At 41.3% G+C, this 25,855-nt stretch overlaps 1 protein-coding gene across 7 annotated transcripts in view; it reads right to left on the bottom strand.

The window, feature by feature from the left end:
- LOC122561552 (aminopeptidase O (putative)) overlaps window positions 1-25,855 on the bottom strand; it is a 399,666-nt gene that overhangs the window by 40,869 nt on the left and 332,942 nt on the right. For all 7 annotated transcript variants that reach the window (XR_006315040.1, XM_043713375.1, XM_043713330.1 and 4 more), the window contains one exon: window positions 21,828-21,914. Coding sequence is in view for 6 of the 7 variants with exons in the window: in XM_043713375.1 (XP_043569310.1) it covers window positions 21,828-21,914 (87 nt within the window). In the remaining variant the exon portion in view is untranslated. The remainder of the gene's footprint in view (window positions 1-21,827; window positions 21,915-25,855) is intronic.

Genomic DNA, 25,855 nt, shown 5'->3' with positions numbered 1-25,855 from the left:
TACAGTACTGGACTGCAAGTCTATGTTTTCTTTTTGATTTTCCACACGATTAAAATCGTATTGCCCAACTCTTTCAAGAGGTTTTGATCTGATATACAACACGGGCATGTTTTCAGTACTATTCCCTGCACTTATTGTTAATTAAAACTTTAGGGATGCAATGGTGTAATTTCCTTCTCAGAACTGTAATTTAAAAACGTCGAAATACAAAATATAAACTCTGGCATGCACTGTAACCTCTTTTCCTGGCAAATTCATAATTGACAAAATTAACTTCACACAAGAAATGTTTATACTTTTAACCTTTAAACCCAAGTCACAATGAACTATTCAAACACAAGTCACACTGAAATATTTAAACCACATTGTTAAATAAGAATGTAGCTAACTATACGTTGTGTACACTTGTATTTCTGTGCATTTCATGCTACTTACCACTCCAGCATGCCAACACTTAACTTACAGCAATCATGGTTAATATCTCTTTCTGTTGCAATCATTTTTTTTTCTGGAACAACATTCTGCCTTATTTTCCTATTGATTGAACCACTTCTGATTAGGTCCTACACACCTTTTTACATGCACGGGCTTGTAGTAACTATAATGTTATGTTGTAGCATTGGTGCCATTGTGACACCGTATTTCAGACAAACTTTAATTATGCTGAATGGAACATACTGGAGACAGTGCTCAAACCCCATGTACATATATACACTTAAAAATTCTTTAAAAATGAGGACTACTATCTATGAACAAGACCAGTGGACTAATTAATTTAATGATGATTGTGAAAAATCCTGTTTTATCACTCAACACAAATGTACACATTATGACAATGGTTAGCAAACTAATAAAAATGAAAACAAAATTCTCCAATAAAGAATTATAAGATTCTAGCAGAGCTCTTCACGTGTTACCTGCTGATCCTTCAACTTTTAGATCACATTAATTTGCATCACTTCCTATGATAATGTATACCAAACTCTTTACATATTCAGCAATCTGCTAAACCACATGCACTGCAAAGAAAAATCACAACAATGGATGTCTTTGACAGAAACACAACAGAGAAAACCTGGCAGTAGGGGGGAGTTTTTACTTGATCAAGTTACAGGATAGAATTCATGTGGAGATAATGGGATTAAAAGTGCTGAAATTGACAATACATTTGGCAATCTGATTCCAAGTCACTTATGCTTCATTCAAGCAACAGCCTTGATAGAACTGGATTGTTAACCTCAATGTGTTAACAGTTTAAGAGATATTTTAACAAGAGTGATGGAACTTAAACATTTTCCTCCCATTTTCCATACAGCCCTCAGCACTGTAGCTAGGAAGACGTCATCAAACTAATGCAGACATTGCCTTAGGTGTTTTCTGGTATACACCGCAAGTTTGCTAAATGGGAGCTCAGAGGGAGAGGAGAGAAGATGCTCCCCTCAAACTTCAGTTTCAAGAAAAGCAAGAGCTGAAAAGCTGCAGAAAAAGGGTGAGTTTGGAAAATATTCAAGAGTGGCATTTCAGGGTAAACATAAGCTCATCCACTGGGATCTGGAGATAGCACAGGACAAGTGGCCACCTTAATAAGCAAGGCCAGATGATTTCGACTGTCAAGACTTTAAAGTACACACTTCAGTTTAGATTGAGTGTCATAGAGTCATTGAGATGTACAGCAGGGAAACAGGCCCTTCAGTCCAACTTGTCCTTGCCGACCAGATATCCCAACCCAATCTAGTGCCACTTGCTAGCACCCAGCCCATATCCCTCCAAACTATTCCTATTAATTTAACATCAGGATTTGGGAAAAAGTTGGAATTTATTATAATGGATATGATAGACAGACACTTGGAAAAGACAAACAAGATTACTTAATATCAATGTCATTAATGAATGGATGAAAGAGAATTAAACATTGCTAAGTATAGAATTTGAAGCTTTTTGTCCTGTACTCAACATTAAGGGCGGCACGGTGGCACAGTGGTTAGCACTGCTGCCTCACAGCGCCAGAGACCCGGGTTCAATTCCCGCGTCAGGCGACTGACTGTGCGGAGTTTGCACATTCTCCTCGTGTCTGCGTGGGTTTCCTCCGGGTGCTCCGGTTTCCTCCCACAGTCCAAAGATGTGCAGGGTCAGGTGAATTGGCCATGCTAAATTGCCCGTAGTGTTAGGTAAGGGGTAGATGTGTATGGGTGGGTGACGCTTCGGCGGGGCGGTGTGGACTTGTTGGGCCGAAGGGCCTGTTTCCACACTGTAAGTAATCTAATCTAATCTACATTGTGTGAAGGCAGGTGTCCTAATGACTGAGAGATCACACCAAACTATACTTCCTATTGATCATTTGCAGGTGGTAACATGTCATTCATGTCAATCGGCCCATGTGAGCAAGCCTGAGAAAAGTACGTCCATCATTCAAAGTTATTCTGCTTTGGAAATAATTTATTAAATAATCTGGACAGCTGAAATCAATTTAAGATCATTAGATGGGCTTGCAGACTGATTCACTCACCATGCTGGACGTTGTACATAAATATTCAGTACCCTGTTTTATGTAGGCAAAAGGAATCTGTCTATACATTGTATCTTTTTTCAAAAAGAGGTCATAGAGACAGTAAAACTCTGTTGTATCCCTGTGGAAACACCCTGAACAATCAGAGTCTACCCTCCTGGTCTGATTGTTCAGGTTGACTGTTCTTGCTGTATTTCCATGCCAAGACTGCTCAACTAATCAGCACCTGCTTCTCATACTGTATCAAATGGTGTCAACTTTTAAAGTCTGTTTAATGCATCCTCCTTCTGATGAATGCAATTCAAAAAGCTTGAATTTCTAGTCTCCTTTAGCAATGGTGAAAGACAAATCAGATTGGTAAACTTACTGGAGGTTTTTGAGTGCATACCAGTAGAATTAATAAGAAAAAAAAGTTGATATTGTTATCGGGACTTACAGAAAGCTTTTAATAAAGTCCAACAAGAGATTAGTGTGTAAAATCAAAGTACATGAGATTGATCGGACATGGATTGAAAATTGGTCAGCAGACAGGAAACAGACAGTACGATTAAATGGGTAATTTCCAGAGTGGAGGGCAGTGTCAACTGGGACACCACAGGATCAGTGCTTGGACACCAGATGTTCACAATACAAATCAATGTATTGTAAAGAGAATGGAAAGAGCTTTCAGGGTGATTTACACAAGTTAAATGAGTGGGCAAATGCATATCAGATGTAGTAAAACATGGATAAATGTGAGGATATTCACTATGGTAGGAGATACAGAATGGCAGAAATATTATTTAAAAGGTGATAGATTGGGAAACATTAATATACAAAGGAAACTGTGTATCCTTATACATCGGTCTTTGAAAGCAAGTATGCTTTAGGATGGCAAATAGTATGTTTACCTTCATTCAAGAGAGTCTAAGTACAGGAGCAAGGAAGTCATACTGTAGATGCACAGGGCCTTGGTGAGACCAATACCTGGAGTACGGTGTGCAGTTTTGTTCTCTTTACCCAAAATACTTTCCATAGAGGGAGTGCAGTGAGCGCTCACCAGACTGACACCTGGTATAAGGAAAGCTGGGTCAATTGCTCCTATATTCAATGGAGTTTAAAGAAACGAGAGGACATCTAGGTGAAGCATATAAACTCTGAAAGGGCTGGAAAGACTAGACACAGGAATCATATCTTGTTGTGGGATCTAGAAGAAGCCACAGTTCTAGGATGCTTGGTAGACCATTTCATACCGAGGTAGACCATTTCATACTGGTTTCCTCCCACAGTCCAAAGATGTGCAAGTTAAGGTGAATTGGCCATACTAGATTGCCCGTAGTGTTAGGTAAAGGGGTAAATGTAGGGGAATGGGTGGGTTGCACTTCGGCAGGTCGGTGTGGACTTGTTGGGCCGAAGGGCCTGTTTCCACACTGTAAGTAATCTAATCTAAAGAAATTTCTCAAACTTGTGGAATTCTCGACCACAGAAGGCTGTGGAGGCAAAGTCAATACTTAAATAAACAGATTTCTAAAAGCTAAAGGGGTGAAGAGATGAGCAGAGGAGTGTGGCACTGAGACACAAGATCAAACACGATAATGCTGAGCAGGCCTGATGGGGGCTATGCTCTAGTTCTGCCACTATCTTCTTTGACTTTTATTTTCCATAGAAATCTCAACTATTGGGCTTCATGTTGACTGTTGCTTCTTTTGTTTTACCATCTCTAGACTGCATCAATTGTTATCTTTGGAATGACCTTTAAATACTGTCTGCTTAACCTAATTTGTCAGGAAATACAGAAGACAGATGCAAATGTAGTGGCTGTGTTAAAAAGCCACTGATAAATGAACCACACTTACTTCTGGTTTTCTCAAATGGTAATGTGGCAATCTGACACTTTCAGCATGTCTTCAATTTAAATTTCCTGTCCCAACTCAGAAATTGATAAGATAACAAACTGATTCCAAAAGGAAAGGCCATGCTTAAACAACTTTACTAACTATTTCAAGGTATTGGTACTACACTTACCTGAGGGCTGAGATTGAGGACAGACCAGGAATAATAAGTGATGGTGGTTGGGGTGTCACGGGTTCGGGAGAGGAGAGAGGTGTTGTAGCAAGGAAAGAGACATGGCTTCCAGTAGCTGTCCACTCCCTTGTGTTTCCTGGTTTAGGTTAGATTCCCTCTAGTATGGATACAGGCCATTTGGCCCATCAAGTCCACACCAGCCCTCCAAAGAGTAAACCACCCAGACCCATTCCCCTACCCTTTCTTTACCCCTGACTAATACACCTAACACTATGGGCAATTTAGCATGGCCAATTCACTTGACCTGCACATCTCTGGATCATGGGTGCAAACTGGAGCACCCGGAGTAAGCCCACGCAGACAGGGGGAGAATGGGCAAACTCCACACAGTCACCCGAGGTGGGAATTTAACCCAGGTCCCTGGCGCTGTGAGGCAGCAGTGCTAACCACTGAGCCGCCCATGATCTTTGATCACACACCAAGTGACTTTGATCAAGGAACGCCTTTCTCTAGGAACCTAAAAGAATCCTGGCTAGGGCTTGCTTGTCATGCTCCCATCATGGAAAGCCTTTGCTGGCTTCATGTTTAACACTAGCAGCAATGGGGTGAAGCCCTTAAATGCGTGGTATTTTGCTACTTTAGGGCTTCAACTGATGGTAGGCTAAGCTGTTCACAGGCCTCTCCACCACAGACTTAATCGGGGTGGAGGTAGAATGGTGGCAGGATCGCATGAGCTCACCAAAACCACCCTCCAACTAGATTAAATGCCTCCCATCATTGAACTCACCATGGGAGAGAGCATAAGGTTCCATGAAGCATAATTTAACTTTTAAAGGCTTTTGCTAAGGTATTACCTAGCATGTGGAGTTAGAGAACAAGTAGCAGAATGTTTAGCTGAGTATAAATTTGAATGAAGGTGGTAAAAGTAATTTCTCAATTTTCAAAGAAAGGATGTGGAGTTTCTCAGGGTCAATGCTGGGACCATTGTTGTTCACTACTTATATAAGTAACTTAAGACTCAGAAAAGATAAGTACCAGTTCAAAATTTGCAGAAAACATTAAATCAGTGGATGTATTTAATAGATAAGAAAATGTTAATAAATTATGGCTATTTGAGTTTCAAATGAGCTTGAGTAAAACAATTGTGAAGTGGTACGTTTGTTAAAGGAGGTTAGGCCACAAATCTCTTCCAAAGTAAATGTCTAGAATGGAGTAGAGGTTTCTTTAGATGCAGATAAATATTTTACAAAAAGCAGCAAAGCAGACTAATAAAACAATTTTTTTAAAAAAGCACTGGAGAAGCATAAATTTAATATAATTTTATATCTAAAGAACATTTGATAAACTTGTACATAACCTTGGATAGAAAAATCAGAAGGAGCAGGAACTGATTAAGTGCAAAATGGAATTTAAAACATGCACTGGTAGAGCACGGTTGAGACTATGAGTGGGAGCAACTCAAAAAGGTTGGGAATTATATCTGACTTATGTCAGTGGGATCAGGATCAGTGCAGAGAAAAAACAGCAGCAGAACCCAAGTTTGAATTATGAGAAGAGGCTGGATAGGCTGGAACATTTTTTCCCTGGAGCGTAGGAGACTGACTGGTGACTTTATACAGGTTTACAAAATCATGATAGGCATAGTTAAGGAAAACAGCTAAGGTCTTTTCTCTAGGGTAGAGGAGTTCAAAACTAGACTGCATAGGTTTAAGGTGCGAGGGAAAGATTTAAAAAGAACCTGAGGGGCCGCATTTTCACAGACTGTGGTGCATATATGGAATGAACTGCTAGAGGGAGTGGTAGATGCGGGTACAGTTACAACATTTAAAACATTTGGACAGGTACATGAATTGAAAAGGTTTATAGACGGATATGGGCCAAACACAGGCAAATGGGCTAGTTTAGTTTGGGAAACCTGGTCGGCATGGATGAGTTGGACAGAAGGGTCTGTTTCCATGCTGTATGACTCTATAACTCTATACACTTGTGATCAAGTGCAAATATTGAGATAAGGAATGGAGTAAGTAGATTGTATCTTTTAAAATAAAGTTTGGCTTTCCATGTTTTATATCTAATGTATTTAGGAAATAGTCTAATATATAAAGTCATGTAAAGGTACTTCAATTCTATTACAGTTTTGTCACCTTATCTAAGGGGAGACATACTGACATAAGAAGCAGTCCATAGAACATTCACTTGGCTGACAGCAGGTGTGAAAGGACTTTCTTATGGTTATTCCATGCATTGCACATTTTTACTGTCATGCTATTAGACTATTTTCATGTTATAAAGGCCAGGCTGTAATATTAAGATGTGTGCCATTATTCTTCTGATTACAACTGCTTTGTCTATAGAATGTAGTTTCAAAGTAGTCCCTAGAGTCTGGCAATGTTCTTCTCAATTTGAGCATATCTAAAAGCTGTGAGATAATTGCCAATGGCGGGAGTTCTCACACAGGGAAAAAATTCTGGATCCAAGACAATGAATTCCATCAATGTTCATCAGCTATAATTGTTACAAAACCTGTGGGGAAACCATAAACCAAAATAACCAAATTTACTGAATGTTCCCAAATAAAGAAATTACCAACAAGAATCCACCGTTACAGCTTTTATAGTAACCAATGGAAACATGAAACACAAAGTCCTGGAAAAATTCAGCAGGTCTGACAGTATCTACAGAAAGAGAAGCAGAGTTATTGTTTCAACTTCACCACTGACCCTTTGTCAGAACTGTCAGAGAGTGGAGCAAAACTTCCTCAAGGTGGATATGCCTGAAAGAGATGTGGCAGTGTATTACAAGAATATAAACAAAGAACTGTGGATGCTGTCAGAAGGGTCTGTTCTGACAAAGGGTCATTTGACATGAAATGCTAACTTTGCTTCTCTCTTTGCAGATGCAGTCAGACTTGCAGAGTTTCTCCAGTATATCTGTCAGCTCCCACAGTTTTTGTTTTTATATCAACCATGAAACTGGTAAATGTTGCTTCAAATGAAAAGGAACATTTCACTATAATTGGCTGATAAAACAACAAAATGTTTTGCGCAACCCCAAGTATTCATATCACTCCCAATGCAAAGTACAATCACTCAGTGTTTCCAACTCAATCAATTTGGGTGCTTGTGGATGTGGTGCCAATCATGTGACAATTTTGTATTGGATGGTATCAAGCTTCTTGAGTATTGTTGGAACTGCACTTGTCCAAATAAGTGGGAAGTACTCCATCATACTCCCGACTTCTGTAGTCAACAGGCGTTGGGGAGTCAGGAGGTGATTTACTTGTTACAGTACTCCAAGTCTCTGACCTGCTCTTGTAACCACTGTGTTTATGTCATAGAGCACAGAAACAGATCCTTCATCCAAACAGTCCATATCAAACATAATCCCAACCGAAACTAGTCCCACCTGCCTACATCTGGCCCATAGCCCTCCAAACCGTTGTTATTCATGTAATTATCCAAATCTTTTAAATACTGTAATTGTACCCACATCCACCACTTCCTCAGGAATATCATTATACACTCAAACCACCCTATATGTAAAAAATTACCCCTATCGTTTTTAAATCTCTCTTCACTCACCTTAAAAGTGTGCTTTCTAGTCTTGAAATCCCTTATCCTAGGGAAAAGACAACTACCAATAACTCTACCTATACGACTCATAGAGTTTAACAATTTTAATTAGGTCGCCTCTCAACTTCCTATACTCCAGTACAAAAGTCCCAACAGTTCCAACCTTTCTTTACAACTCAAACCTTCCATACCTGGCAACATCCTAGTAATTCTCTTCTGAACCCTCTCCAGCTTAATATCTTTCCAATGTGTGGGTGACCAGAACTAGATACAATATTCCAGAAGAGGCCTCACCATTATCCTGTACAACCTCAACATGACTTCCCAACTTCTATACTCAAAGGACTGAGCAATGAAGGCAAGTATGCTAAACACTTGTTTAACCACCTGTCTATATCTGATGCAAACATCAAAGATTTGTGTACCAGAACTACTCGGTCCTTCTGTTCCACAACCCAATGCCCTCCCATTAATCATATAAGCCCTACGCTTGTTTGTTGTAACAAAATGCAACACCTCGCATTCATTCAGATTGAACTAGTCATCTGCCATTTTCCAACACATCGACCCATTTGATAAAGATCCCTTTGTAATCTTAAAAAACCTTCTTCACTGTCTATTATGGCATTAATTTTGGTGTCATCTGCAAACTTACTAACCATGCCTTCTATATTCTCATCGAAATCATTTATATAAACGTCAAACAAAAGAAGACCCAGAACCGATCCCTGTGGAACACCAGCGGTGACAGGCCTCAAGTCCAAAAAGCAACCCTCCATCTTTTAAACAAAAGGTGTAAATACAAAATCAAACTACAACACTCCAACCCCGCTCCAAACAGAAACTCCTGCGACAGGGTGTTTTAAAAAATTCTCAAGGTCAGGTTCGTAGGAGAGTAGTCTGACACAGAACAAACGACCAAGAGGCGAGTCTGCTAGAATATGGGCATTTTATTCCCCGCAGCGTCGCCACAACCAACGGGTCTGGCTTATACTCACTCTACATGTTACCGGAACTGGGAGCCGTCAGTTCTCGTAGAGCGGTTGCAAACAACCCACGCTCGGCGGTTAAACGTAACCCCAGAGCAGACTCACCGAACTGGAGACTTTTCCAGCTGATATACTCTTTTCCAGATATAAACATTCATGTGAACAGCAGAGCAAGGCTAAAAAACACATTCCATTCTGGTTACATACAGATAAGAAGATTCACACGGGGAGGTGTGTAATAAGATTCACACGGGACTAAGCAACACCTCCATTCCGGTTAGATTCACACATGTATTGGGACATAATTTTTAACCCTTTCACCACATTCCACTGCTTGGCCCAATACATGTGTTGCATAATGATTCACACATGTATTGGGACATAATTTTACACCACATTGGGACAGCACCTGGTGAAACTCAGAGCAAAATCCACTGTGCTCTTTCAAAACAGAAAATAAAGCTGCCTTACCTTTGTTAAACAAAAATAAATAAGCTATTACTCTAGGAAAAACAAAGACAAATAAACAAACAAAAGGTGGCTCTACCTTGACTCTGTCCCCACCAATCTCTTTTGGGCAGGGAAATGGGGAGGGGGGGGGATAAAATAAAAATAAACTCAAACAAAACCAAAGGAAACAAAACAAATAACCAACTAAATAAATAAATCCCCTCTACTCCATCCCCACTGACCACTCTGGGACAGAGACTACAATGGTTTAAAATCCAGAGCAAGTTTCCCTGCTTATTTCAACTAAAGATAAAACTCCCCACACACCTATCCCCATCAAGTGCATCTGAGACAGTGACAGTATGGAGCTAAAATAGAAGCCTCCTTGGTTCTTCCAAGGAGTCCAAAATTGGAACAAAGGGAAAATAAGGCAGTCCTCTTCCTGGGGCGCCAAACAGAAAACAAGTGCAAACTCAAAGGGCAAAATGGAAACTTATACTACAGAGACAAGTAACTACAACAGAATATCATTATCCAGGCTGATAATGCACGCCAGCCCCCTCAGCACCCAGCGATCACGAAAGGCCTCACCTGTGTCCGTGAGCACCGCGTCTTCCTTCTCCAGGCTTACCAAAGCATGGACGCAACTGCGAAAGACGGGCAGACAGTCAGGAACAATGAGCCCCTCTTTGGCCTGCTGCCTGGGCGTATCGATGCCTATCTTGGCCAGGCCCATGAGCAAAACCACAAGAAGGCTCATAGACTTGTCCGCCCTTCCCCACATTGGATGCCCGTAGATCAGGGGTGTAGGGCTGAAGTGCAACCAAACATTTAACAGTAGCCCCTTCAAAAAGCTAAAATGGGGCTGCAGATGAAAGCACTCGACATATAAGTGGAAGACTGTCTCCTCCAGGCCACAGAACGTGCACATGGACATGCACCTAGGACCACCACATGCAGCACTTTCCACTCCAGATCCCCAATGTAAGAGGCGAGGACCCCTTCGTACAGAGCCCTCCACTAGGGATCTCTGCTACCAGAGGACAAAACGGTATGCCAAGTCATGTCCTGGCTAATTGAAGGAACAGCATTTGAAGAATGTGTAGCATCAACCCATACAAATGATGCCTCCGTGTCATTCGAAAGGCCATCGGGAGGATATCCCAGATTGTGGGGCACAACATCATGCTGGGGGGGGGGGGGGGGGGTGGGGTCTGCGGTAGAGGGCCAATGTCAAGTTGCAGACGGACGGATGAGTCAGTTCGTGCACTGACTGCACGTCTAGGCCTTCGCAAGAGCACACAAGGTGTGGGGCTGAGTGCCTCGTCCATCAGGCTTTGAATGGCTCAGGTTGCGAATCGGAGGTAGACCGAACATGCTCACAGTCAACTGTGCTGGTATTATCAAGCCTGCTCCTCTGTCATCCAATGTATCCCTGACTCTGGTCAGCCATGCATCCCGAGCTCTCTCTTTCCACAGCCAGTGCAAACCACACTCGAGGAGGAATCTGTTCCTGAGCAGCAGCTCCCTGTCAAATGCCGCAAATCACGCAGGGGAAGAGCTCTGGCGCGAGGTGACCATGTCCCAGACTGTGATCAGGACAAGATAGAAGACAGGCAATTCCTGGAAGAAAGCTCAAGGCCAGGACCACTCCACAAACAGGAACTGTGTGTCATAATGGAGGTTACGAACCTGATGGAAGAAATATGTCATCAGGGTGCACCAGCTTGGAGGGGGCTTGACATAAAGGTATTGCTGCAGGGTCTGAAGGCAGAAAGTCGCTACCTGAGTGCAAAGGGGAAGCCAATGGATCCAGTTCATTTGGACTTCAGAAGGCTTTTGCCTGGTCTCACATGAGACATTAGCATGCAAAATTGAAATGCATGTGACTGGGAGTAGTATGTTGATGCGGACAGAGAACTGGCTGGCATACATGAAATAAAGAGAAGGAAGAAACAGATCTTCTGAGTGGCAATCATAACCAGTGGAGTACCACAGGGATCAGTGCCTGGGGGACCCTAGCTATTCACAATACATATTAATTATTTTGACGAGGGATCTAAATGTAACATCTCCAGATTTGAAAACAGAACAAAGCTGGGTGGGAGAATGAACTGTGAGGAGGGTGAACTGAACAGGAGGATCTAGAGATGTTTCAGTATGATTTCAACATGTTCAGTGAGTGGGCAATTGCATGGTAGATCAATTATAATATGGATATATGTAAGCTTATCCATTTGGTTGCAAAAACAGATCCTTACCTGAATGGCAATGGACTGGGAAATTGGGAGGTGCAACCTGGGAGTCCTTGTATACAACTTGTCGACAGTAAGCATGCAGATGCAACAGTTAATGAAGAAGGCAAATGGTATATTGATTTTCATAACGAAAGAATTCATGTGCATCTGACAGGATATCTTGCTGCAATTATACAGGGTCTTGGTAAGACCACACTTGGAGTATTGTGTGCAGTTTGATCTCCTTTCTGAGGTATGATGTTCTGGTAATAGTGAGAGCGCAACTGATCCCTGGGATAACATGGCTAGTGTATGAACAAAGACTGGATCCGTTAGGACTATGCTCACAGGAGTTTAGAAGGATGAAGGGAAATCTCATAGAAACCTGTAAAATTTCAACAGGACAAGACAGGATAGATTGATAGAGATGTACAGCATGGAAACAGACTCTTCGATCCAACTCGTCCATGCCGACCAGATATCCCAGCCCAATCTAGTCCAACTAAAAGCAGGAAAGATGCTCCAGATGACTCGTGAGTCCAGGAGTCATAGTTTAAGGAGACAAAGTAGGCCATTTAGGAGGAGAAATGTCTTCACCCAAAGAATGTGAGCCTTTGGAAATCTCTGCCACAGAAAGTGATTGAGGCCAAAACTTTGAAGTTTTCAAGAAGGAGTTAGATAATCATTCTTAGGCCAAAGAGTTTTGGGGGAAAGTGGGAACAGGAGACTGAATTGGATGATCAGCCATGATCCTACTGGATGGTTAACAGGCTCAAAAGGCTGAATGGTCTATTCCAGTTTCTTTCTTTTATGTTTCTATTGATATTACTTCATGTCTCCTTAATGCAGCATATTCATCATACTCTTCTTAAATGAGAACTCAGTCCAAATATCAAAAGGAGGTAGATGGCATGGCAAACAATGGCACCCAAGACTGATTATCCATGACAGATAATGAGGTAACAGAAGATAGGTCATGCTTGAAATAACGGAGATGTAGGACAGCAGTTCTCAAGTCAGTTGAGTGTTTTAGGGTCTTTTTTTTCTCTCTTTTTCTTTATTCATTCATGAGACTAGGGTGTTGCTGGCTTGGCCAGCATTTATTGTCCATCCCTAATTCACCCAGAGGGCAGTTAAGAGTCAACCACATTGCTGTGGGTCTGGGGTCACATGCAGGCCAGATTAGGTAAGGATTGCCGTTTCCTTCCCAAAAGGACATTAGTGAACCAGATAGGTTTTTCCAATAATCAACAATGGGTTTATGGTCATCATTAAACTCTTAATTTCAGATTTAAATTTTTTTTATTGTTCCTTGTCCATCTCATCCTGTTAATTACAGGCTAGCATACAATATACAGAAGCATTTATCACGTGTTTCCTGCTTCTGAAACCACTATGTCAGGGCTTGTACCAAACTACTGTAACTTGGGTTCCTCCATTTGGTCATTGGAGTCTGATGTCAACAGCTCAGAGGACACAGTTATTATCAGCAAGGCTAATGAGGAAACAGGGGTATGACTTGGCAGTCCAGGTGGAGAAAAATAATCATGTCATACAATACCTTAGGCATTAACTGATTTGTTTCAGTGTTGAAAGTTTATGCAAATATGTTCCAAATATTACCTGCCTGTATCCCCTTTAAGGATATTAATATTGCACTAAATAGATAGTTTTCTTCCAACACTGTAAAGTAAGCTGTACTAAGTGTTTTGGACTAGATGAAACAAGCACGTGTGTTATGCTTTCCACTCACCAAATTAAAACACCTGTGACTAAATATCAAAACATTCCTTTAAAGTAAAGTGTTTCTGAATGCCCTACAGACACGGAAAGATTCTATATTAATGTATTCCTTTCTTATACAAACCCCAGTCCACAGCATTATCACAGAAATAAAGTAAATGTTAATCCTGGGCTGTGTTGTAGTTGTATGATTGCTTGGCACATATTTACCAATCTAACACCAGGACTGGTAAGCTAAACATGAATTCTGTTTATCTAAATATATTCCACAGGATTCCTTAAATAGATTCTCTCTTGATATTCAGCAATTATTGTAACAGGGATACAAAACTCCACAACCTCACATGGTATGCTCCAAGCAAGACTGTGTACATGTTCTACATCCTGTTTGCTTGCTAATTAGCATAGCTCCCCCAGTATAGAATCCATACAATGCGGAAGCAGGCCATTTGATCCATTGTGTCTACACCAACCCTCCAAAGAGTATTCCACCCAGTTTCACCACATCTACAAAATCCGCCATTTTCCATGGCCAGTCTACCCAACCCACACATCTTTGGATGGGGAGAGGAAACTGGAGAATGTGCAAACTCCACATGGACAGTCACTAAAGGGTGGAATTGAATCCAGGTCCATGGCATTGTGAGGCAGCAATGCAAACCACTGAGCCACCGTGCTTTTCAAGTGATATAACAACCACCCCACTTTTTTCCTGAAGTTTATATTACACACAGGCTCAACAAACATGTTCCTTGCTGTAGTTGTGAACTATTTATATTAAAAAGTTTGTGTTTAAGAGCTTAAGAATATATTTAAAAATTAAGTGTTTACGTCTATAAAACAACTGGATAGTTTAACAATACTCACAGATCTTGTGATGGCATGATCTTCCATGGTAATAGACTCATCACTTAAGTATTTTTCACTTATAGTTATGTTGGTATCCGGCATATTGGTGGAGAGCTGACTGTTTTTGTGGAACATGTCCACAGTTTAATTCAACGGGTTTACCATTAGATGTGTTTTATGCACAACTGAAATACAGCATGCTATATGTTCATACTTTGCTTACTTGGTTTTGTGACCTCATAAGATGTAGGCTCACCGCAGACTATAATCTTCTGTGGGGGAATAGGTAACCCAAGTAAGATGTGGAGTCCATGCGATTACATGCTGATTAAGCAGTTTCATACCTGCATGTAGTCATATGCCAAAAGACCATAAGACAAGGGAGCAGATGTAGGCCAATCAGCCCAGAGTCTGCTTTACCTTTCAGTTAGGTCATGTGATTCCTTTACTGATTCAAAATCTGTCTCTCTCAATCTTGAATTTTCTTAATTAGTCAAACTCAATAGCTCTCTGTGATGAAGAATCCCATAGACTAGTAAACCCTGGTGGGAGGAGTCACAGGGTTAATGAGTGTGAAATATCACAGAGAACATGGTCACACTTACACTTGCTGAGTGAAGGTGGTTATTGACCTTTCTCCCATATTGTTTTCCACTCCTCCAGACAGCTGAGACTCCACAAAACCAGAAGTCAACTTTGGACCAGACAGTCATGTTGCCGCCTCTGCTAGTCCTGGGGTAAAATGAAGCCCGCTTTGGCACCATCGCATCTAGCAGGACTTCCAGGCCCTTGCCCAAAAAGGGTTGCAATTTCCTTTCTCTGCCATGTCTGGGCCAAATGTCAAGAACCATATAGGATAGCTTTGGACTAACAGTGCTTATCTGGGCACACAATGGCATGGTATCAGGGGTGCTAGTCAATTCCAGAATATCCTGGTGGTGAGTTGTTTTGGGAACAATGTCTAGTAAGATGGGGACAAAATCTGATGAGGCACACCATAGGAGCAGTGTAGGTAGTTATTGAGGCAAGTTTGTAAGATGCGAACCTCATTAGGCATTGTGGAGAGAAACTCTTGTGATGTGTGACAAAACTGACACTTAGTTAAAGAAAACAGAGATTCTGTCCTATTTGCATACTTCAGGCATACTTGATTTGCCCTTCAATAGTCTGATGGTTGGAAACTCGGAACAGTAATTTAGATAAATATGAAGTGCTGCATTTTGGAAAGGTAAATCAGGGCAGGACATATACACTTAAGGGTAAGGTCCTAGGGAGTTTTGCTGAACAAAGAGACCTTGGAGTGCAGGTTCAAAATTCCTTGAAGGTGGAGTCGCAGGTAGTGGCGTTTGATATGCTTTCCTTTATTGGTTAGAGCATTGGGTATAAGAATTGGGAAGTCATGTTACGGCTGTACAGGATATTGGTTAGGCCACTTTTGGAATAGTGAGTGCAATTCTGGTCTCCCTCCTATAGGAAGGATGTTGCAAAACTTGAAAGGGTTCAGAAAAGATTTACAAGGATGTTGCCAGGGTTTGATCGATTGAGCTATAGGGAGAGGCTGGGGCTCTTTACTATGGAACGAAGATTGAGGGGTGACCTCATAGCGCTTTATAAATCATGAGGGGCATAAATAGGGTAGATAGACAACGTCTTTTCCCTGGGTTGGGGAATTCCAGAACTAGAGGAATATGTTCAGGGTGAGGGGAGCAAGATTCAAAAGGGACCTAAGGGGCAACTTCTTCACGCAAAGGGTGGTGCATGTATGCAATGAGCTGCCAAAGGAAGTGGAGGAGACTAGTACAATTATAACATTTAAAAGTTATCTGGACAGGTATATGGATAGGGAGGATTCAGAGGGATATGGGCCAAGTGCTGGCAAATGGGACTAGATTGGGTTGGGATATCTGGTCAGTTGGACAAATTGGACCGAAGGGTCTGTTTCCGAGCTGTACATTTCTATGACTCTCGTAAGAGAAGGGTCACTATGTGTAGTGATTGGAACCAGGACTCTTGTTGACTATGAGACCCCTGATTGGCCCAGGTTAACAACCCAATCAGAAAGCCCTGGCTAACCAACATAAAAAGGGGATTTATAATCTCCTCAGTTCAGGGGACAGATTCCAACTGGCTGGTCACAGTAAATAAAGGGGAGAAAGTGAGGACTGCAGGTGCTGAGATCACAGTCAAGAGTGTATTGCTGGGAAAGCACAGCAGATCAGGCAGCATCACGGAGTAGAATTGACATTTCAGGCATAAGCCTGAATGAGGCTTGTGGGCCTGGGCTGAGAGATAAATGGCGGGGGGTTGAGGGGAAGGCAGATGAGAAAGCGATAGGTGGGAGCATGAGGTGGCGCAGATATTGTCATCAATGTAATGGAGGAACAGGTGAGAGCTGGTGCCAGTGTAACTGCAGAAGATGGACTGTTCCACATAGCCAACAAACACCTTCCACCCCAACCTCAAATTCACCTGGACCATCTTGGACACCTCCCTCCCCGTCCCCTGACCTCCATCCAAGGCCCCAAGGGATCCTTCCACATCCGTCAGAAATTTACCTGTACCTCTACCAATGTCATCTACTGCATCTGTTGCACTCGGTTTAGTCTCCTCTACATCGGGGAGACAGGACGCCTTCTTGCGGATCGTTTCAGAGATCATCGCTGGGACACCTGCACCAACCAACTCCACCGCCCCATGGCTGAACACTTAAACTCCTCCTCCCACTCTGTTAAAGACATGCAGAGGCTGGGTCTCCTCCACCGCCAAATCATTACCACCCAATGCCTGGAAGAAGAATGCCTCATATTCCGCCTTGGAGCCTGCAACCATATGGGATAAATGTAGATTTCAACAGCTTTTTCATTTCCCCTCTCCCCACATTATCACAGTTCCAAGCCTCCAATTCGGCACCGCCCTCCTGACCTGTCCATCACTCCCCCCCTGACCTATCACCCTCTCCCTCACCTTCCTCCACCTATCACTTTCTCAGCTATCCCCCCCATAAGCTCACCCCCCCTCCCATTTAACAGTCAGCCTCTGGCCCACCAGCTTTATTCCTGATGAAGGCTTATGCCTGAAATGTTAATTCTCCTGCTCCTCGGATGCTGCCTGACCTGCTGTGCTTTCCCAGCAACACATGCTCGACAGTAAATAAAAGGGTGACTTGGTGATGAGTTACCAGTCTCTGTGCAGTTATTTCACAATGGAAATACATAAAATTTTACAATTTTAAATGAAAAATGTGATGGAACCTAGAGAGGACGTAGTGGTCTTTTGTGTTAACATGGTTGGTAACTCCAGCATGCCTTGCACACCTGCCTTCTGAATATTATTGTTGATCCTTGGTCAATAAATTAGTTGCCAAGTGCCTTATTTGATTTCTGTTCATATGCTTTATAAAATGGTGACAATATTTTCAAGTCAAGGTCTTCAAGTACAAATGCCTGCTTTCCTTTGAAAATTACACCTCTTGAAATATCTCTCTTTGGTCAACTCTTTATGACCAAAAGTAGTCACAATACTGAGTTCCACACTTGCCAACAACCATGCTATTGTTGGTTCACTTATATCCACAAGATAAAACAGTTAATAGTTTATGGGTGCAGGTCAATGTCAATGTATCAATATAAGCTATTCGTGACCCATTATATGCAGCTAACTTTGCTGTCACAGGTTGGATCGTTGACTTCCAAATATGCAGATACACATTTTTCAGGATTCTGACTAATACACTTTCCTTTAGGGTATGGATGCTGATAATTTCAACATTTTCTAACTGTTTCACATCCCATTTCATGTCGCATTCACAATGTCAACAGTCTGTTATCTTTCTAGGCAGACGATTGTACCGCTTTGATTGTCCTGGCCACCTATCATTATGTATGTGGCACTCTGACACACACATTGCTGTTGCTGCCAGAATGATGCCATGGGTTTTGTTTGGTTGTGTCTTACTGCTACCTTTGGTCACACCTCTAGAACAAGATTTCCTATATCCTTTCCTACTACATGATTGGAAATTATCTGGAATGCAGGATAGCTTCATGATGGGTCCAACTGACTGCATTTCCACATGGCTTGCTCACATTTTGTGCCCAGGTTGCCATGCCGATAGTTGCACTTAATGAATGCACATTCTGTTGTCTAGCTACAATGGTTTGTAAGTAGGTAAGTTAGCTACAAATAGCTACAGTGAGTGAAAAATAAAATGAAACCATTGTAGTGATTTTTGAGAAGATGTTTAGCTCAGGTTGATAAGAATGTAAGTTAGCTACAGAGAGCTAACTTACATATTTATCATTAACCTGAGGTAAAATCCTTCTCAAAAAATCACTACATTGGTTTCATTTTATTTTTAACCATCTTGTAGCACTGAGTTGGTATTATTATTTTTAATTTTCTCTAAGAGGTCTGATTTGAAGGTTTTGATTCCACTGAAACTATAACCAGCTCTGATATCTGTTCAGATAGCTCAACTTGTGAGAAATCACTCTCTTTGCCCTTGTAATGGTACCAGTTGATGAATGGATCAATTGATTCTTGCAGCTGCTGCCTGTAGATATCAGCTCTAAACATTAAATTCTGAATTTCACTTTTACATAAAACTGATATTCCAGTACGTTCCATAGCTTATTAGGGTTTTCTTGTGCTTTCTTGTGCAAGCCTAAAGTGTTGTCTCTGTGCAACCCCTTATTTTTATTAAATATCTTTATTTGCAGTGATGATGAAATCTAAATAGCATAGTTCCATCCTTTGGTTAAAAGATTTAAGTTCAGATTGGACATCTGTAACTTTCCAACTTACTGTGGGAATTTGGTGGTGATCTTCCAGATGTTCTCCATCACTAACAATCAATTCTAGTGTGTAAGGGAATTGTAACTTTGTTATTCTATGGGGAGATTCAGCAATGCAGTGGCTGTGTTTTGTTTTGCTTCTGGCTGCGGTTGGGTTTTTATTCCCAACTACACATACCACTTCTTGTGAGAGAATGGCAACCAAAAACATTGAGATGAGTCTTGTGCACTAAGTCCAACTCAAAACTGACTGTCTATTTTACTATCACGCTGTCACATAAATCAGGTTCTTGTTGTTTTGTGAGGCATTAGCGGCAGAGGTAATCAGCAGCCTAGAGTTTTTATGCATATAGAGCATTTAGCGCTGCACCGATCTTTTGCCTGTGGCTTTCTTTGCCATCTTCAATTATTCATATTAAAAATATATCACTGCTGCTCATCATATTATATGTTTGCTTAACACAAATTTATCAATGCACCAGATTTGATAAACATAAACAAAACATAGGTTTGTTTATTTGAAGCTATGTAACAAGCTTGCTCAACAGACAGATTCACTATAAAGATTCAGTCACTTCTATTACTGGAAAGTATATCATGTGCCGGAGTAGAGCTATAAGTAACACTCAGCAATAGCTAGTGACCACATGTTCTACTTCCTGATTATTTGCTCATTCCCTTCTCAATTGATAACACAACAGATCCTCGAAACAAAACCCTACCTTGTTAATCACAAGGCTGTTACCTAATAGCTCAGTCAGCCTGGTGTACTGAATTTAATTGTAGAGGATCATGTCAAGGGTGATTACTATGCTTTTGTTTCATCCTTAGGTTCATCTTATGCCACATGTTACAGTGTTAATAATATTGTCCTTAAATATTTTTTTATGTTTCTTTCAATTCAATTTGATCAATGGAAAAGAGAGATAACACAGTAGTTAAATTTGGAATTAATGTTAGATAGGCAAGAATTTAATTAATTGTGTGAATGTAATATTAGTCATATATTAGTAGTTAATTTCACTGGATTCACATACTTAGCCGTGAGAGAAAACTTGGTGGTCATGGATTGTGATCCATTTTGCTTGCAACTCCAGGATCAGCAGGAGGGACTGTGGTCAGGTGACCAGCAGCTGAAATGGCTGAAGCTGGTTAAGCATTACAGTCAAGCATGATGGGAACTTTGGTCAAGTGAATTTAAACTTTGACTTCGGTTAAATTGCAGCCAGGACGTGATGTCACCTGTCCTTTAAGCTGTGACTTGCTGGTTTCTGTGTTGACCAAATAAGGGAGGTTATATAAAAACCAAAAGAATTGCAGATGCTGTAAATCAGAAATAAAAATGGAAATCACTGGAAAAGTTCAGCAGGTCTGGCAGCATCTGTGCAGAGAACTTAGAATTAACATTTCAGGTCGAGTGACCCATCCTTAGACAGTGGGAGGTTATATGGTGATCTGCTAGACATGCTGGCACCATTATTACATTATATGGAGCATGGGATGTGGCTGTTTATGACTTAGTGCAAACATTTCGGTGTTGTTTACCAGTAAACTCCACTGAACATTGTGATCAGTTTGGTCAATTCATTGACTGAGTGCTTGAGATGTTTCAAGAAGGGTGATCATGATTTATGATAAAGTTTGCAGAACAAAGGCTAACTCATGAGAATTCTTTGAGACTAATATTTGACAGCCCTGAAGTTGTTTTCAGAAAAAATAAAGAACCATGAGGCAATATCAACACTGAGAGCAAAGTTGATCACTTCACTCAAATTGGGGTGGTATTTGTTTCAAGCCAAACTCAGAGTTAGGGTTAAATGTGAATTTAGTTGAAGTAAATGTTACAATGAAGTGAGTTCAAGTTGCAGTTACAAGTAAATGTTGCAATGAATTCATGTTTTATATTGAATACTGCTACCCAAGGAATTAAATAAACAAGGGTTTGTTTAATTAAAGTCTGCGGAAATGCCCTGTCTTTTGTCTGTCACATAAGGAAAGAACACCTGGGTAAAAGACTTGAGTATTGCTTTTAGGCAACAAAGTCAACCACGTTCAGATGGCATGGCTGATCACGATATCCACCTTTTGAGTTCTAGCATACAATTAACTTCAAACGCACTTTCAGCCAATTAGGGTTTAACTTTTCAAAGGATGACCCATCTTCGAAATGAATGTTGTGAATTGGAAAACGAAAACAAAACTGGTAAAAATCATTTACGATATCATTTTTCTTTCAAGATGATTCTGGCTAGTTAAAATAGGTAGCATTAGTTATAAGTAAGATTCAAATGACAATCTAAAAGCCGAAGTGATGGCATATGTGAATGAAAATAAGAGAAACAGTAAATAGAGAGGAAGTGAAAATAAGAGAATTCGAAGATAGGATGAAGATAACTATTCAGTTTTAAAATGTATTCATTGCTTTCTAAATGTATGATATTGTAGGTTGCTAAAACAGTATAAAGCCAACCTAGACATCTAATATGTTTTATTACTGCATTAATAGTATTTATTGCAGTACCACAGTACGTGAAGCGGAAACACGTTTAAAACAAAATCTCAGTGCAAGAGTTATATCCGGGCAACTGTTGGTCACTTTTAGAAATTTACAAGTTTTTGCAACATATTTTTCCTAAATTTTATTTTTCATGGTTTGTTAAAAAAAATGTACTTAAATACGGTACCTGATGCTGCTCCAAAAAATTTATCAAGTCCCCGTATGCAACTGTGTGTTTATGTTTAATGACCAGCTCGTACCAGCGATGGCGTACCTGTGAATTAATCCAAGAATTTAGATTACAAAGGTGAGGTTAAACAAAGATTTATCTAAAACATATACAAAACACAAGTTCACAATTTCAGTAGCTGGGAGCAACGATCACGCGCTTAATTTTGCTTTTGTATGTTCACTTTGCTCTCCAATGTAATTCACTTTTGCCAAAATTCTTAAGTTGCAATAATAAACAAAAAACTGGTGCAGGATAACATTTTCATGGTCAACATCATTAATTTATTGCATACTGCATTACACAAAAAGACATCCAGCAGGTTAATAGAAACTGCATTGCATGAGAGAGACAGATAAGGTGAATAGCAAAGGTCTTTTCCCTAGAGTAGAGGAGTCCAAAACTAGAGGGTATAGGCTTAAGGTAAGAGGGGTAATATTTAAAAGAGTTCTGAGGGGCAATGTTTTTATTCAGACAGTGGTGCCTATATGGAATGGACTGACGGAGAAAGTGATAGAGGCAGGGACAGTTACAACATTTAAAACAGGGACATAGATAGGAAAGATAGAGAGGGATATGGACCAAATACAGGCAAATGGGACTAATTTAGCTTGGGAAACCTGATCGGCATGGACAAGTTGGACTAAAGGGTGTGTTCCTGTATTGGGTAACTTTATGACTCGAACTTCATTGGGAAAGAAAACTTTGTTAAGGGTAAGAGGCACACTACTGAACAAAACGTGAATTAGCTGCACTAAAGCAGTAGTGGGCAGCTGATTTGAAGTTTTAAAGACTTTACTAAAGGCTCTGTTCACTTACAGATTACACAAATTGATGTTACATGTTAATAATTAGGATATACATTGATTCAATCCCATGATGTCAAGAAATGGATTAGCAGATTCGATGGGCTGAATGACCTAATTTCTGCTCCATTGTCCTATGGTCTAATGGACACTGACAACATTCCAGAAACAGTACTTAACACTTGCTCTGTGCCCCTAGCTAAACTGTTGCAGTACAGTTACAGAAATGGTACTCCATTGGTTGAAGTCCTTTCCAGAACAAACAAATACAGTTGTGGTTGTTGAAGGTCAATAATGTCAGACCCAGGACATTACAGCACAGGTTCCTCAGGTTAGACATTTTGTACTAAACTGTTCAAAGATGTTATTTCACACTGATGAGGGCAGAGTGGTGGACGTGATCTATATGGACTTCAGTAAGGCATTCGACAGGTTTTCCCATGGGAGACTGGTTAGCAAGGTTAAATCTCATGGAATACAGGGAGAACTAGCCATTTGGATACAGAACTGGCTCGAAGGTAGAAGACAGAGGATGGTGGTGGAGGGTTGCTTTTCAGACTGGAGGCCTGCGACCGCTGGAGTACCACAAGGATCAGTGCTTCAGTGCTGGGTTCACTACTTTTTGTCATTTATATAAATGACTTGGATATGAACGGAGGAGGTATAGTTAGTAAGTTTGCTGATGACACCAAAATTGGAGGTGTAGAGGACAGCTAAGAAGGTTACTTCAGGTTACAACGCGATCTTGATCAGATGATCCAATGGGCTGAGAAGTGGCAAATGGAGTTTAATTTAGATGAATGAGAGGTGCTGGATTTTGGAAAAGCAAATCAGAGCAGGACTTATACACTTAATGGTAAGGTCCTGGGGAGTGTTGCTGAACAAAGAGATCTTACAGTGCAGATTCATAGCTCCTTGAAGGTAGAGTCGCAAATAGATAGGATAGTGAAGAAGGTGTTTGGTATGTTTTCCTTTATTGGTCAGAGTATTGAGTACAGGAGTTGGGAGGTCATGTTGTGGCTGTACAGGATATTGATTAGGCCACTTTTGGAATATTGCATGCAATTCTGGTCTCCTTCCTGTCAAAAGGATGTTGTGAAACCTGAAAGGGTTCAGAAAAGATTTACAAGGATGTTGCCAGGTTGGAGGATTTGAACTATAGGGGGAGGCTGAATAAGCTGGGGCTGCTTTCCCTGGAGCATCGAAGGCTGAGGGGTGACCTCAGATGCTTATAAAATCATGAGGGGCATGGACAGGGTAAATGGACAAAGTTGTTTCCTGGGGGTGGGGGAGTCCAGAACTAGAGGGCAGAGGTTTAGGGTGAGAGGGGAAAGATATAAAAGGGACCTAAGGGGCAACATTTCCAAGCAGAAGTAGTGGTGGAAGTTGGTACAATTGCAACATTTAAAAGGCGCCGGTATGGGTATATGAATGGAAAGGGTTTTGAGGGTTTATGGGACAGAAACTAACCACGGTGGCTCAGTGGTCAGCATGCCACTTCACAGCGCCAGGGACCCGGGTTCGATTCCAGCCTCGGGCGACTGTCTGTGTGGAGTTTGCTCAGTCTCCCTGTGCCTGCGTGGGTTTCCTCTGGGTGCTCTGGTTACCTCACACAATCCAAAAATGTGCAGGTTAGGTGAAATGGCCATGCTAAATTTCCCACAATGTTCAGGTATGTGCAAGTTAGGTGCATTAGTCAGGGGTAAATATAGGGTAAGGGGAATGGGTCTGGGTGGGTTACTCTTCGGAGGATCGCTGTCGACCTGTTGGGCTGAAGTGCCTGTTTCCGTACTGTAGGGATTTAATGTTCAATGATTCCAGGATATGGGCCAGGTGCTAGCAACAGGACTAAATCGGTACCTGATATCTGGTCGGCATGGACGATTTGGAATGAAAGGCATGTTTCCGTGCTGTATATCTCTATGATTGTATGACATCTGTAGCATGTGGAACCTGAACTTGGACCTCCTGTTTTGAGTAAGTGACATTGATTCTGCACCATATGAGCCCTTGAGCTCCTCAGGTAGCATTCTAACCCTAACTACCTTCATCTGATTCCTTTCATCATGGCATCAGAAGCAGGGATACTCGTTGATGATTGCATAAGCGTCACCTTCAGATGTTGAAGCAGTCCATGCCCAAGTGCAGTGAGACCTGGACAATATCCAGATTTAGGCAATTAATGTTGATGACACAGAAGTTCCAGGCAACGATCATCTCCAATGAGAGATTCTAACCATTACTTCTTGATGTTTAAATGTCATTACATCACTGAAATGCCCACTATGAACATTCTGAGGATTACCATTAACCAGAAGCTGAACTAGACCAGCCATATAAACATTGTAGCTAAGAGCAGATCAGAACCTAGGAATTTTGTGGTAATTAACTCATCTCCTGTCTTTATAAAGCCTGACCTGCAAGGCACAAGTCAAGAGTCCATAAGACCATAAGACATAGGAGCGGAAGTAAGGCCATTCGGCCCATCGAGTCCACTCCGTCATTCAATCATGGCTGATGAGCATTTCAACTTCACTTACCCGCATTCTCCCCGTAGCCCTTAATTCCTTGTGACATCAAGAATTTATCAATTTCTGCCATGAAGACATTTAGCGTCCCGGCTTCCACTGCACTCTGCGGCAATGAATTCCACAGGCCCACCACTCTGTGGCTGAAGAAATGTCTCCGCATTTCTGTTCTGAAATTAGCCGTTCCTCATATGTTAGACCTACCATTCCAGGGATCGTCCGAGTGAATCTCCGCTGGACACGCTCCAGTGCCAGTATGTCCTTCCTGAGGTGTGGGGACCAAAACTGGACACAGTACTCCAAATGGGGCCTAACCAGAGCTTTATAAAGTCTCAGTAGCACAACCGTGCTTTTATATTCCAACCCTCTTGAGATAATTGACAACATTGCATTCGCCTTCTTAATCACGGACTCAACCTGCATGTTTACCTTTAGAGAATCCTCAACTAGCACTCCCAGATCCCTCTGTACTTTGGCTTTACGAATTTTCTCACCGTTTAGAAAGTAGTCCACACCAACCCTGCGAAGAGTAACCCACCCAGACCTATTTCCCTCTGACTAATGCACCTAACATTACAGGCAATTTAGCATGTCCAATTCACCTGACCTGCACATCTTTGAACTGTGGGAGGAAATCCACGCAGACACAGGG

Source organism: Chiloscyllium plagiosum, chromosome 2, assembly GCF_004010195.1.
Source record: "Chiloscyllium plagiosum isolate BGI_BamShark_2017 chromosome 2, ASM401019v2, whole genome shotgun sequence".
NCBI lineage: Eukaryota > Metazoa > Chordata > Chondrichthyes > Orectolobiformes > Hemiscylliidae > Chiloscyllium > Chiloscyllium plagiosum.
This window is presented reverse-complemented; position numbering and strand designations above follow the sequence as displayed.